At 33.2% G+C, this 16028-nt stretch overlaps 1 protein-coding gene and 1 long non-coding RNA gene across 2 annotated transcripts in view; one reads left to right on the forward strand and one right to left on the reverse strand.

Moving 5' to 3' along the window:
- LOC132032447 (uncharacterized) overlaps positions 1 to 15826 on the forward strand; it is a 28496-nt gene extending 12670 nt beyond the window's left edge. The window contains exon 2 of the long non-coding RNA XR_009408447.1: positions 15536 to 15826. This is a non-coding gene — a long non-coding RNA (uncharacterized LOC132032447). The remainder of the gene's footprint in view (positions 1 to 15535) is intronic.
- LOC132032445 (premnaspirodiene oxygenase-like) lies at positions 2653 to 4654 on the reverse strand. Its single transcript, XM_059422065.1, has 2 exons — positions 3689 to 4654; positions 2653 to 3518 (listed from the first exon to the last, which is right to left on the reverse strand). The coding sequence occupies exons 1-2, from the start codon at positions 4580 to 4582 to the stop codon at positions 2898 to 2900; spliced, it is 1515 nt and encodes a 504-aa protein (XP_059278048.1). The 5' UTR covers positions 4583 to 4654; the 3' UTR covers positions 2653 to 2897.
- Positions 15827 to 16028: the final 202 nt, after the last annotated feature.

Consider the following 16028-nt stretch of genomic DNA (forward strand, 5'->3'; position numbering starts at 1 on the left):
GATTGTAAGTCTACAGGCTGCACTAGATAAGGAGAGGGCAGATAACACCAAGGCTATACAGGATTTAGTCCAATCCCTTACCAAAGATCCCTCGTCTTCCTCTAAGCCTTCCTCATAGCCTTCTTTAGCCTATCCAATCGCTGTGATTCCTAGTCTTTGTTTTTTTTCGAGGTCTTCTTGTTGATTGACCGGTCTGGTTGCTTTTAAATGTCTATGGTTTGATGATTTATATCTTCTAATGGAAACTGTTTAGCTCTCTTATATTTCTGTGCCTAAAATATTCAAAAAGACAAATTGAGCTAATGGTTCTACTATGTGTATATGCAATAGCCCCTGTGGCCGTGAGTTTAATATTAATAAGCTCAATTGATCAATAACTGAACTGAAGCAACTTTTTAATGATGTCAAAAGGGGGAAAATGTACTGTGTAATGCTTATGACTCATATACGCTAACCTGATTCAATCTTAGTATGATGTTCATTTTCCAGGCTTTGAGATGTTTGGAACAGGTTACACAGAGGCTTAAAAGAACAAGGGTTTGTCATCATCAAAATGGGGGAATTTGTTGGCATTAGCACATATCAGTTTTGATGATTGAAAAAGTGAATGAACAAGGCGAATGAACCAGGACATGGTCTATCCAAGAGATAGTTGCAAGATAAAGTGAATGAACCAAACACAGAGCAAGATAAGGGCGAGTGAACCAGGTCAATGGACATGTTCAATCTCAGACACTGAGACGAGTCAGAGTTGAATGAACTAGGTACTTGAACTAGGTCCAAGAACATGTTCCAACTCAGAGTCCTATTGCGATTAGGATTTGTTATTTATGGTAAGGACTTGGCGGAAAAGTTGCAGGATTTCTTGCCATAATTATCAAGATACTTCAGACTTCTAAAAAGGACACTGAAGCCGTGTGAATGCAAGAATCCTAAATCAACTCAAACCCTAACTCTCATAACTGGTCGTGCAAAATAGCAATACGAAAGAAAGAGTTTTTAATGGATTTTCTTGGAATTAAAGTTTTTTCAAAAAAAAAAAAAAAAAGGAAGTAGATTTCTTGTGTTCGGTACGTAAGCAAAAAAGAAATTTCTTATAAGCATTTGGATATAATTTAAACATACTGTGGAAGGTGAGATTGGGGTAGGGGTGTGGGGTGTGGGGTATGGGCTAGTGGGGATAGGGACTACAACGGTGGGATAAAGATGGAGTGTTGTGGAGGGTGGGAAGGACATAATTGATGTGGTGCTACTTATGGAACTTGTTTCCCCCACTTTCATTAGGAAAATCATTTTCCTAAAGAAAAAATTTCAAAAATTATAATCAATCAAACATGAGAAAATTGAAAAATATTTTTCTATGTAATGCTCCATACCCTACACACCCATAATGTTAAAAATTAATAGAAAATTATCATATTGGTCAACCTCTGCCACTTCCTCCACTTCTTTATGGACAGTGTAGTCCACAACTTTCATTTTCTGGCCCCTTCTCTTAAAGAGACTTCAAGAAAGCTTTTAAATTTCATAATCAATCGAACATGAGAAAATTAAAAAAAAAAAAAAAACATTTTTCTATGTAATGCTGCATACCCAACACACCCATAATGTTAAAAATTATTAGAAAAATATCGTATTGATCAACCTCTGCCACTTCCTACACTTCTTTATGGAAAGTGTAGTCCACAACTTTCATTTTCCGGCCTCCACTTCTCTTAAAGATACTTCAAGAAAGCTCTTAAACAAACAAAGTAAATTCAACACCACTTTGCTGTACGTATTCCACGCAAAAGCCTCATTATTATCTTGATTGAATATGAGCATTACCTAGCAGATATTGATAGGACAATTTGATTAGATTACTCAATGGCTTCATCTCCCGCCAACTCCTAAAATTATTTCCATTTCTTCTTTCTTTCATGGCCTACGGTGGCACTGACCTAAAAAATTTAATAAGGAGATTCGGAAAATTCGAGTGTGAGATCTAAAATAATTTTTGAACTAGATTTATCACTATAGTGAAAATTTTCCTTATGTCATCGGATTCAAATATATATATATATATACAAAAAAAAAAAAAAGTTTCTGCTCTATTTATGCTGTACCGTTTTCAATTGAACCCCCTTCATTGGTTGTGACTCCGCCAGTGTGCATCTACCTTCACTCGCTAGTAAAAACGTATATTTTCATGGAAAAGGAAGAAGAAGAAGAAAAATAATAGTGTATATTCCCTTGGTTTTATTATGCGTCGTAATTTGACTGGACACGAAGTTTAAGAATGTGAAGAAAAATTTTCAATTTTGTGGTTAAACTAAATGCATATATTTGATTGGACAAGAAATTTAAGAATGTAAAAAAATTGATTCTTGTGATCTTAGACTAAATGTGCGACATTCCAAAAATTACATCTGAATTTTATGATTTTCAATATGACATTCATTCCTATAAAGAAGTAGCACTAAGAGCTCAAATATTGAAATGGTGCAATTAAAAATTTTGGCATTCTTTTTGTCGAAACACGGGAAACACATTGTGAGATTATACTAAATAAGTTGTTGTATGTGCGGGAAACACAAAACAAGTATATTGTGTTTCCACCTTATTAGATTTAAAATTTTAAATTCACCAGAAAATGTCACTTGAGATTCCATGTTGACAACTATCACTCTATCAGGATACATTTATTACATAACAAAAGACACATATATGTTACAAATAGTGAAAGCATAATACACCATAAGAAGAAAGAACAATGATAGGCCGTACAAAGAAATTAAAAGCAAAGGAGGAGGAGGGAGAAGTAATGCATAGCGAGCTTTTAAGGCCAACCACTACATTAACTGCTGATGGAAAAATTACTTTGAATCTTTCCTAAAATAGAGTTTGATGCCATTGAATCACTCTTGAGACGGTTGATAGGGAGTGGCAATCAAGTAAAGGTTACTCTTTCTAGTACAACTTGCTCCATCCGACTCAGTCATGTCAAGATCACTTCGATTAATTCCAGTAGGAAGTTTCCAATCAAAGTGATACAACATTTGAGCCAAAGGCAAATAAACATTAGCTAAACCAAATGATATTCCAGGGCAAATCCTCCTTCCACTACCAAAGGGAAGAAATTCAAAGTTATTACCAGCAAAATCCACTGAACTCTGCTCAAATCTCTCAGGCTTAAAGCTTTCTGCGTCATCCCAGTATTTTGGATCTCTTCCAATAGCCCAAATATTAACTATGACTTTTGTTTTCAAAGGAATAGTGTAGCCGCTTATGTCTACTTCTTCCCTGCATTCTCTTGGGAGCATAAGTGGTAGCGGAGGGTGGAGTCTTAAAGTTTCTTTAATGACTAATTTTAGGTATTTTAACTCTTCAACGTCATTTTCATCAAAAGTTTCTTTTCCTCTAAAGGCTTCTCTTACCTCTGCTTGAGCTTTGGCGATTATACCTGGATTCTTAATCATTTCTGCCATGGCCCAGTCCAGTGTGGTTGACGTTGTTTCTGTTCCCGCTGCAAACATGTCCTACGTACATTTATGAGCAAGTTACGCGTGTTGTTTATCTTGTGCAAAGTTTTTTACCTACTTCTGCTGAAATATTCAAATAGCTTATTTACTCTAAGCTTGTGTTACGACCTTTGTTCTTTATTGAAAGGTAATCATAAGAGTAGAATTTTACAGTATATAGTACTTACATAAATAATAGCTTTGATATTGTCGTTGGTGATTGGAAATTGAAGGCCTCCATCTTTCATAAGTCTCAACAGTACATCAATTAAATCTTCACGTCCTAATTCACCATTGGTCTTGCCAGTTGCAAGATTTTTCTTGTGCTCATTTATAACATTCTCAGCAATGGTATCTACCTTATGGTGGAGCTCCATCATTTTACCTTTCATTCCACTAAGCACATGAAGAAATTTAAGCGAAGGGAATATGTCAGCCACATCAAAACCTTCCAATAAGGCTGTCACTTTTTTCATTACTTGTATAAATTCGTCTTGCTCCTTGAGTACGTTCCCAAATGCTGATCGACATATTATCAAGCTTGTGAATAAAGCAATCCTTTTTGTTACATTAACTGGCTCACTTGAGGATGATGATCGAAAAAATTCAACGAGACGAAGAACTTCATCTCGTCTAATCGAACTGGATGACCGAACATTTTTGGCATTGAGCACTTCCAAGACACAAATTTTACGCATTTGTTTCCAGTAATCACCATATGGGCAAAAGGCAATATCGGAACAGTTATACAAGACAAGTTTGGAGGCCAAAAGTTTAGGCCTAGATGCAAAAGCAAGGTCATGAGTTTTTAGTACTTCTTTTGCCATCTCAGAAGAAGTGATCACAACTACTGAAACTTCACCTAGTTGAAGGTGCATAATTGGTCCATATTTTTTGGCTAAATCTCTAAGGACTCGATGTGGAAGTCCACCAACCATATGAAGCATGCTTCCAAGAATAGGTAATTTCCAGGGACCTGGAGGCAATCTTTTGCTAATTTGGCTATTGGAATTCTTCCATATCTTTAATAAAAAGAGGAAAGATACAAAAAGGAAAATGGAAACCAAGTTGAGGACCTGCATTTTGGGAGAGAAAGGGTGGGTTTGTTTGGTTCAAGTGTAGGGCCTTGAAAAAGTTGTTGCATATGCTGTTTTATAGAGTTCTCTTTTGTTTGAAAAGAAATGGAACTTAAAGTAAAGACAAATATGAAAGACACATTTTTTTAGCAACTTTTGGTTTTCAAAGTCTGATCAAAACGGTTACTCCCTCTTTCAATTTATATGACACATTTTTATTTTAGTCAGTCGCAAAAGAAATGACACATTTTTTTTATTTGACAATAATTTAATTTTAAATTTTACCATTTACGTTTAACAAGATGATTTATAATCACACAAGTATCATAGGTTTGTTTTTGAGACTACTACAAGATTTGAAAGTATTTTTTATTTCTTAAACTCTGTGCCCAGTCAAACTATATCACATAAATTGGAACAGAGAAAGTAGGTCTTATAAAAGCTTTAGAGCACACAATTGAGGAATATCGAAAATACCCTCATGTCGATATGTTGGCAAGACAACGGTCAGCAACTTTAAGCCTCTTTTATATATTGAAAAAATAAACTAACATGATTATATAAATTATGTTAACATATCGTAATAAACAGGTTATATATGACACCAATTATATCTACAGCACTTCAATGAAGGCATTGAAGTCAGGAGGCCGACCAGGAGGATTTTTAGCAAACGAAAAATTCTGATCAAGTTCAAAAAAAGAGAAGAAAGAGAAAACAATTTGTTTGACGCTTTTCACTTTTCAAGAGTCAAATTTTATAATTTTATCTGTGTGTTTGAACATAAAATCTTTAAATTATTCAAAATAAAATTTATATATTTGAAAACTACATAAAAAGTACTATAAATTAGCATAATTAATTATTTAAAATATCTAAAAGACATATGGAAGAATACAATTTGTTTGAATCTCAAAAAATAAAAAGTGTCAAACAAATTGAGACGGACGGAATACATACTTTGATTTCACTGAGTTAGGTTTATGTCACCATCACATTAATCCAGAATTTTATTACTTTTTGGCATTTGAGAAATAGTATAAGACAAAGGTCAAAATGCTTCTAACCAATTGAATTTAGCACAACATACCCTCCCTGCTACCTATTAAATAAAAAATGTCTCCAACCACGTTTTCGTTTGGCTTAAAAATGCCTCTAACACTAACGGTTGATTAGCGTCTAGATGGGGGTCAGGTTTTACACAAAGCCATTTGATGGTTCATGATTATCCAATGTGAATAAATTACCCAACTCTTACGTATATGTGCAATTATAATTTTTAAATAAGAATATATATAGTCCGGCTGATTCGATTTTTTAATTATTTTTTGCTTAAAACCAAAATCAAAGTTTATCGGTTTCTAAAGTTGAAAACCAAAACAAAATTAAACCAAAATAGTTTGTTGGTTGTTCAAGATTTGGATAACTATGTCTTACATATAACAGTTCTGTACCTTTTAATTGTGAATTTTTGAGATGTTGTGACCTATAAATTAATATTTTGGAATAAAGAAATTTTCTTTCATCAGATAGGTGAAAAAAGAGCATTTTTGAGCAATCTCTGATACATTAAGGACATTTTGATCCAATATGTGGAACGAGAGGTAAATTTAACACAATAGGTGGAAGGGAGACATTTTTTAGCCATTTCTAATATATTAAGGACATTTTTAGCCTTTTTCCGTAAATAAAAGAACCCTATTTTTTTGTCCAAGCCGAAAATGGTAAATACCAAAAACCATTATGTATAATAACGGATAAAGCACATAATTCGAAGTACCAAAATACCCTCTTGTTGACAAAGACTCTTCAGCTTTGCCAACATTTATTGCTTTTTGGGCTTTGAGAAATAGGAAAAGAAATAGTCGGCTCTTAGGATATGTAAAGAATTAAATAAACGAAACAGAGTCAAAAATGCTCCTAAGCTACTGAATTTGACTAAAAAATATCCTCTTTCTACGTTTTTTTTTTTTTTTTTTTTTTTTTAAGTAAAAGAACTCTATATTAAAACACATCACATGCATATATTGACTTGATATAAATACTCGAAACGGGTAAATTTTTACCTTAACAACAAGTAGCATGGTCTTTTTTTTTTTTTTTTTTTTTAACCAAAACCATTCAACCCTTGGGAGGTGAGGCAAGGGGCAGGCTGGCGCGGGGGGAGGGGGGGGGTGGCAATACCCCTACCATGTTCAATCACAGCAAAAGAAGCATACAATCTTGAAAGAGGTCTTGAGGCCTTACCTTCTTTAACTTCGTAAGAAAGAAAATTCAATACCTATTCTAGCTAATGATCCAAGGATATCAAAAGTGTCCTCAACATCATATTTTGGCTTAAAAATGCCCCTAAAGCTAACGGGTTACTAGTTGGCTAGATGAAGGCTTTACAAAAACCATATAATAATCTGTGATTGGTCCAAGTATAAATCCAATGTTAATTAAATTACCCAATTCTTATGTATATATGTGCAATTATAATTTTTAAATGTGTAAATAATTGATTTGGTTCGATTTTTTCAGTTATTTTTGCTTAAAACCTAAACCAAACCAAATCAAAGTTTTTCGGTTTCTAAAGTTGAAAACCAAAACCAAATCAAACCAAAATAGTTTGTCGGTTGTTCAAGATTTGGATAAATATTAGTTTTATATATAAGAGTTTTGTACCTTTTATATTTGTGAATTTTCAAGATTTTTTTACCTATATTAATATTTTGGAGTAAAATAATGTTCTCCCATCCAATAGGTGAAAGGAGGACATTTTTTGAGTTATTTCTAATACGTTAAGAACATTAAATTTTATCCAATAGATAGAAGGAGAGACAAATTTGATCCAAAATGTAGAAGGAGGACATTTGTGAGCCGTTCTAATACCTTATGAGCATTTGTAACCCTTTTCCATTAAATAAAAGACCCCTGTTTTTTGTCCAAATCGAAGATAGTACATACAGAAAACCATTACATATAATAGCTTTAGACCACATAAATCCGAAATATCAAAAATATTGTCATGTCGGTGGCAAGACAACGGCCAGCTTTAAGCCTCTCTTTTATGTATATAGACTAGATGGCGTATGCCCGTGCGCATTTTAGATTATAGTGTATTTATGTGTAGTTGTTTTTTGATATTGTTTGATTTTTTTAATATGTGGTCTATTTTTTTTTATTGCTTTTTTTTTTTAATATGAGGTCCACTTTTTTTTTTTAAACATGAGTTGGAGGTGGACGACGATACCACCTCCAATGCCCGTGCCCTTTGGATTAAAGTGTATCTATGTGTATGTAGTTTTGTTTGGGTAATGATAATATATATATGTATATATATTATATTGCTAATAAACACACACATATACTATGTTCAAAACACGATTAATATAACATTGTAGTTTGTGCTCCGTATTCAAAACCATATTATATTAGTGTTTGCAACGAATACAAAGTTTGCAAAAATTTATTAATATTTTTTAAAAGAGAAGACTTGTTTAAAACGAAACTATTTTCCTCTCTTTCAGACAAAATAATAAAGAATATTTAAGCATCGGTTGCCGATACTTTAAATTTTAATTCGATTAATTTAAAGGTGTAAAATATTCTATTGTTAATGTATGTAGATTGGACCAAAACAATACTTATTATTTTTATCAAATGTTGATTTGGATAATTCTAATTCAAATTATTAAATTAATTTTACATGTTTAAAATGAAACAAAGTAGAAATTTGATTTTCTATTTAAACGAAGAACTACTCTTTTTTTTTTTTTTTTTTTTAATTTTTGGTGAATATTCTTGGTTTAGCTCATTTTACTTGTCATATTGTCTTTTGCACTTTTTTTTTTTAAGGAAACGTCAATTAGAATTATAATTTGACTAATTTACCTTATTTATTATTTGATCTCCATTTAATATTATTTTTTCTTTTACGACATTAATCTCTTTTCACATTTATTAGAGTAATAATAAAAATTAAAATATAAATATTTTCAGTATATTTATTTTAGTAAACATAACAAATAAATGACATGGCGGAATAGCAAATGCAACAGTTAAATATCTAGATTAGATCTCAGGCTAATATAAGAAAAGAAAGAAAATTGTATGGTTTGACTACTTAATCTTTTGAAGAAAAGCAATAATATGGGGTCCACATTTTTTGCTGTACAATAATTTCATTTGCTCCCGCTAATGGGTTGATACGCATGTGGTAATTAATCCACCATTATTGACTTAATGGGAATACTTTAGGAATTACATGAATATTGTTTGATATTTTAATATGGGGTGCACTTTTTTTTTCTTGATATTGCTTTTTTTTTTTAATATGAGGTCTATTTTTTTTTTTTTTTTCTATATTGCTTAATTTTTTTAATATGATATCCACCTTTTTTTTTACATGAGCTTGGAGGATTTTTTTAAATATATTTTTTAATTTTTTTAACAGGGGTCCACTCTTTTTTTTTTTTTAATTTTATTTTAAAACATGAGTTGGGACAGACGACGATCCATCCCCCAACCCATGCTTATATATAATATAAATATAGATATTGAAAATATTGATGATAGAATCTTGCACGCGAAAGACTCCTTATCCACTTGTGTGATTGATGCTTATATAGTATATATTTTTTTTAAACATGAGTTGGGGACGGACAACGATCCATCCCCCAGCCCATGCTTATATATAATACTAGATCTTTGGAACCCGTGCCAGCACGGGCTCAACATATATTTATAATTTAATCGATGTAATTATAAGAATCTTTCAACATATTCTGCGATATTTCTTTGTTATAATTAATCAACATTTCAAAACTAATTCAATTTTATCTCTATGCAATTTTAAGAAATTTTCAACATATTTGACGAAGTTTTTTGAAAGTCACGTGTGAAAAGCTAGAAGTTTTGGAAGCATGGGTTCTATAATTTGTGTTATAGTATATTTTTTCAGATTATTTGAAATATTTTGAGACATTATATATTTGTGTGGTAGTAAATTATTTCATTAAGCGTAAAATTAATACCGAATAAATATTTTAACATTAGTAAAATTATTATTAAGAACAACAACAATATTATAATCTTTGAGTTCCTTATTTCATCTTTAATATGTTGTGTAAATAAAATCTTAATAGTGGAGTAATTAACAATTGAAATATACGAAAAATTGAATCACTAAAATGAACAAGTTATGACAAAGCGCATTGTGATCCAAAATTAATAGGTGGGGTCCACCGGTGTTAAAGAAAATCCAAAATCAAAAGGCATGAAAATAGAAAAAGAAGATGGCCCCCACAACATAGGAAGTTGAAGTGCAGCTCTTTGGGAGAACACAAATGTCAAAAGTAAAATATGGGCTGCTTTTGATGTCTAAGAATGAAAAAGTACACATCATAAGGCAGTTAAGTACAATATTCTTAAGGCATGAAAATGAGGCAATACCGAAAATACCATTTGATTGGCTAGCCCACATGTCGGCCAACACCTGTTTGCTCTAGCCTCTTCTAAATAGTACTATGTCGACGATCCTACATCTAAACTCATTATACGAAATGCCCCAAACTCCCTCTTCTAAGTAGTAGAAATATAAATATAGATATTGAAAATATTGATGATAGAATCTTGCACGCGAAAGACTCCTTATCTACTTGTGTGAATATATTACTACTACAACAACAACAACATGTCTGCAGAGTTGGACAACGTGAAGATGCAGGGAGGAGGGTAAAGTGTCTGTGACCTTACCCCCACCTGGAAGGAGGAGGTTTGTTTGAAAGACCCTCGGCTCTAAAAAACAAGGAAACAAGGAAAAGAGTCGAGATACGGATAAGCAAATCAAAACAATAGTGAAAATGAGAAATAGAAAGAACGAAGTCGTGATAAAATAACAAAGATAGACAAGACCAACACATAGAAGCAGGATAAGAAGACTCCTAACACGAGAGTGAATATATTACTACTACTTAACAAAATTTGATAGGCCAATTTGAGCCTCTTCTATTTTTGTTTTGACAATTTTTGGTTTACAAAGTCTGATATAAATAGTGGGTCTTTGCTTATTATCCTGCTGAGCTTTCTTCTCGGAAATAATTCAGTTGACTTATAGAACAAAATGGGGTAAGAAATTTTATTTTAAGGGGTGGTTTGGTATATAAGATAAGGACATTTGAGATTAACTTTATCCCATATTTGGTTTGAGGTATTAGCTAATTCTGGAATAACTTTTACACTAAAATGGTGGGATTATTAAGGAGTCGGAATCGAAAGCAGGGAAACTGACCACATGATCGGCAATGGGCATAAACCCTAAAGGGTTAAATTTACCCTTATACTATCTTTTATAGTTTGAATTTACTCTCCGTTAAAATTTTGATTCATGTTTACCCCTACCGTTAGCAAACTTGTTTAAAATGCCCCTTTTAACTAATGGAGGGGACACGGGTTACAATCAGATTTTTCTAAAAAGTAATATTTGAATATAAAAAAAAAAAAAAAACTAAAGTATTTTCTAAACCCCACGCCACTCAACCATCACCTTCCGTTCCTTCTTCTTTTCTCTGCCAATGTTTTCTTCAGCATTTGTAAAACCAGTACCCCTTCCATTCCTTGCGTAATTGCAAATCTTTTAATCCTTCTTTGCCAAACAAGAAAGAAACATCATCTTCAATTCCAAACCACTTGGGTAAAATTCAAATCATCTAACGATTTTGGAATTCGTTTGAGGAGGACTATTAATTCTCCTAAAATTCCAAACCACCAATCTTCTTGACATTCAGATTGAAAATACCAAATCGAAATAGAGGATAACCAGTTAATTCCATACCAAATACTCCCTCTGTCTCAATTTGTTTGACGCTTTTCGCTTTTCGAGTTTCAAACTTCTTAATTTTGACAGTGTATTCGAATAAATAATCTTTAAATTTTTAGAAATAAAATTTACGTATTTGAAAATTAGATAAAAAGTATTATAAGTCACCATAATTAATAATTTATAATATTATATTTAAAAGAAATATGAAAAGATTACGGTAAAAAAATCAACTTATTTGACTCTCGAAAAATAAAAAGTGTCAAATAAATTGGAACGCAAGGAGTAGCTTCATAATTCTCGACCCAATGTATACAGGAGCAGCTCAAAGATTCAATTGCTGATTTCCCAAGTTCCACCTTCGAGTTCTTCTTAGTTTCTCCATTAAAGTCCATTTCAAGCTTTGTAGGAAAAAAAAAAAAAACTTCCACAACTTTTAGTGTCATTTGAACTAGAACTTGACTTATTAATTGAAATTGTTAGCGGCTGGAAGAAAGCGTGGGGGTGGGGCTTAGAAATAGGTTTTCTCTTTTTTTTTTTTTTTGGCTGAAATAGTCTTTTAATTAATAAAATTGTTTTAAAAATAGATTTTTTTAAACTCATAATTCATTTATTATTAATTATTTTAGGTACAAAAAAATCTGATTGTGACAGGTGTCCCTTCCAAGTTAGAGGGGCATTTTAAACATTTTGCTAACAGTTGGGGTAAATATGAACCAAAATTCTAACGGAGGGTAAATCCAAACTATAAACCATAGGATAAGGGTAAATTTGACCCTTTTCCCAATTATTAATTCCATATAGAAGGTGGGATATCTCACCAATGTACCAAACTGATAACTATTGATAAATCAAGAATCATAAGAGATGGAAAAGTATTCTCTTATTTATTTATTTACAATTGATGAACTAGAGACTATTTATACACAAAAACATATATAATTACAAGCATCTAGCCATATATCTTGCAACATCATGAGTGTGATTCTGCATAGTTAATAGGAGAAAATTCTATCAGATCTTTGAAATGATTTTGTATAGTAAAATCATAGCTGACATGTATCTGATATGGTCAATATCCCCCCTCAAATTTATGCTACTTATCAAGAAGCATTAATTTGAATAATAGGATTTGGTGTTGGCTCCTTATCATTGCTTTTGTAAATAGGTCTGACAATTTATCATGTGAGATGATATGTTGAAGACTGATGACTTGATCAACAAGAAGATCCCGAATATAATGATAGTCCACTTCGATGTGCTTTGTGTTTTCATGGTGGACTGGATTTGTTGCTATCTATCTTTCCTTGGTATTGTCAGCATGTAACGTAGTGGCGCCATCGATAGGGATATGAAGTTCTGTCAACAGCCGACGTATCCACACAATTTTAAAGCAAGTAGCTGACATTGATCTATATTCTGCCTCCGTTGATGATTTGAGATTCTTGACTGTTTCTTGTATTTCCATGAGACAAATGATAATCCGATTAACATACACCATCATGCTATCGACTTTCAAGAGTTTGGGCATCCTGCCCAATCTACATATGCATATCCTTCGAGATTTAGAGATAATACTGAATGAAAGAATAGACCTCGATTAATTGTACTCTGACCATAGCAAGTGATCCCGAGGAGTGATGTTCGATCCTGTCATTGTCGAATAAATTAGACAACCAATGAGCCTCCGGTACGGTGTTTGTTCTGCAAAAGGGTCGTCATCATCATTTTTGTACTTCACATTGATCTCCATGGGTGTGTGTACTACCTTATGAGCATTTAAACATTCTTGTGTAACAAGATCTTCCGCATACTTTCTTTGACTTAGCATGATACCATTCTGCAAATATTCAAACTCCAACCCCAAAAAAATGTTAACCTACCAAGGTCCTTCATTTTGAAGGCTGCATTAAGAAGATTCTTGAGCTATTTAATCCCATTCTCATCATTCTCGGTTATAATGATATCATCAACATAAAGTAATAAAATGGTCATATTAGTATTGGAGTGCTTGATCAATAATGAGTAATCACAAACCGACTGAAAAAAAACAGCATTAATGATGGTAGATCGAAACCTCTTAAACCATGCACGTGGTGCTTGCTTGAGACTGTAAAGAGACTTCCGGCATACCATGTCAGATTGGCCTCGGTTATACCTTGGAGGTGGCTTCATGTATATAACCTCACGTAATTCACCATGGAAAAATGCATTTTCACATCCATTTGATGAAGTTTTCACCATTTGACAGATGAAATAGTGAGCAACACACGAATTATCGTCATTTTTGCGATAGGGGCGAAAGTCTCATCATAGTCCAACCCATATTCTTGTTTATATCCTTGAGCTACTAGTCAAGATTTGTACCTATCCAGTGTACCATTAGACTTCATCTTCACCGAATAAATTCATTTACTCCCAATAATAGAATCTTGAGCTGGTTTAGACACCAAATCCCATGTATGATTCTGTTCTAAAGCCGAAAGTTCCTCTTCCATTGCCTTTTTCCAGCAGTCATGACTCAATGCTTGTTGGTGAATAGTTGGGCAAAAATAGAATTCAAAGTAGCAAGTAAGGTATAAGATTGGTTGTATCTACCCGGAGAGTATCCATATCGATCAGGGGTAGATGCTTTACGTTCAGATTGACGGGAAATGGAAATTAGAGGATTTATCCGGTCATTTGAAACAGGTTTACGTCAGAATCATTATTGTTGTCAAGTGACTTAGTGAAAGAGGTATAGTATTACCTGAATCATTCATAGTGAATGTATCGAACTGAATAGGATCATCAGTAGTTCCATTAGGGTCCTCGTTGGGAGTTGCAAGATTTTGTACATGTTGATTCTCAAACTTGTACAAAAAGGAGACAAAGTCGGATGTTGTTGATGAGGTTGCAGGATAAGCAAACAGATGCTCAAAGAAAATCACATGTCTGGAAACCCTTAACTGTCGTCTAGAAGAATCATAACAAAGATAGCCTTTTTGAACGTCATTATAAGCTAGGAAATACACCTCACGGCTTTCGCAGATAATTTGTCTTGGTAAATGGACAAAACACACACAACCAAAACCTTTTTTATGGGATTAATTAGGGATTTTACCAAACAGAATGAAATATGGGTTATCATCTTTGTTGATGGTGTTGGTGTGTCTGTTTATTAAATAGACAGAAGTTTGAATGGCTTCAACCCAAAATCTTTTATGAACATGATGTATCAGAGGAGCTAATGTGGTTTCCAGAACATGCCTATTTTTTCTTTCTACAAACCCATTTTGCTCAAGTGTGTATTGAAGAGAGTGTTGCAAAAATAATCTATGAGTTCAGAATTCATGGATACCACACCCCAATCAGATCAATGTTTTTTTTTTATTTGCTTGTTAAACTGAGTGTCGACATAAGTGATAAATTATTTTATGAGTTTAGGAACATCACTTTTGTTTCTAAAAAAGAACACCATAGTATACCGTGAGACGTGGTCAATGAATAAAATACAATATCGATACCCCAATATAGATGAAATAGGTGCAGGACCCCATACATCACTGTGAACCAAATTAAAAGGAGAATTGGATGAAGTAGTACTACAAGGAAAAGACAGTTTATGACTTTTGCCTGTAGAAAAATTTTACAAGGTAATTTTGATGACAAAACCTATGATATCTTATCCAAATGATGATAATATTGTAACATAGAGGAATGTTTTTGAACATGTAGAGCCCAAGACGATGATGACATAAGTACCACATTTTAGTTGAGTGGTGATGTCTTCTTTAGAGGCAAAAAAAAAAGCACGGTGAGGTGGTTCAGACGTGTACAACTGGAACATCCTCCCAACTTTACGACCCTTGGCGATCACCTTCCCTGTGTTCAGATTCTGAACAACACAACCAAAACGTGAGAAAACAATAAGGCAATTTTGTTCCACCAATTGTCCAACCGAAACGCAGTAAGTTTAGGGACATAACTGACATTAGTGAAACAAGATGCATTTCCAGTGCCAGAGGCAGTTAATGTATCACCAATGGTTGTGACAACAAGATAATTTTCTGATAGAGTTGATAAAGAGTTTAAATTGTGAATATTTCCTGTCATATGGTTAGAAGCAGCCGAATCTATATGCCAAACTTTTGAATTCTTATTTAAGTTCTTATCAGGATAGGAAACATTGAGAGAATTGGAAATAACCCCTGGGAGAGTAATCTTGTAACACATTTTGAAGTGCTTTTGGATCAAAGGCAGATGGTGGTGTGTTCTCTGCTCGACTCATATAAGCTTCGACTGCTTGATAACCTTTGTACTTGGTTTCACGCGTGTTTGGCGTGGATTGCACTCCATAATTATATGGCCAGGCTTCTTGCAATAATTGCATATATTTCTCTTCTCAATGTGACGCGATATGACCATACTCTTTGTACTCAAAGCGTTGTGATCTAGACTTTTGAGTATATAGCCGTGTCAACTGTGTAGGACGAATCCATGGTTGCTTGAGTATTGATGCACGTCTCCTCACGAATGAGTTCTCCAAAAATCACATCGATGTCCGATATAGTTTCTTTGTTAAGAATGTTAGCTCTAATGGGTTCAAAGTCAAGCTTCAATTTCATGAGAAATTGGATAACCCAAGGCTTCGTCTTCTACAACATAACT

Source organism: Lycium ferocissimum, chromosome 10 (genome assembly GCF_029784015.1).
Source record: "Lycium ferocissimum isolate CSIRO_LF1 chromosome 10, AGI_CSIRO_Lferr_CH_V1, whole genome shotgun sequence".
In the NCBI taxonomy this organism is placed as follows: Eukaryota; Viridiplantae; Streptophyta; class Magnoliopsida; order Solanales; family Solanaceae; genus Lycium; species Lycium ferocissimum.

Excerpts from the sequence above, each read along its gene's own strand:
- LOC132032445 (XM_059422065.1), bottom strand. The coding sequence starts at position 4,582 with ATGCAGGTCCTCAACTTGGTTTCCATTTTCCTTTTTGTATCTTTCCTC. Across the intron at positions 3,519-3,688 it reads ATATCAAAGCTATTATTTAT|GACATGTTTGCAGCGGGAAC; the intron begins GTAAGTACTATA and ends AAATGTACGTAG.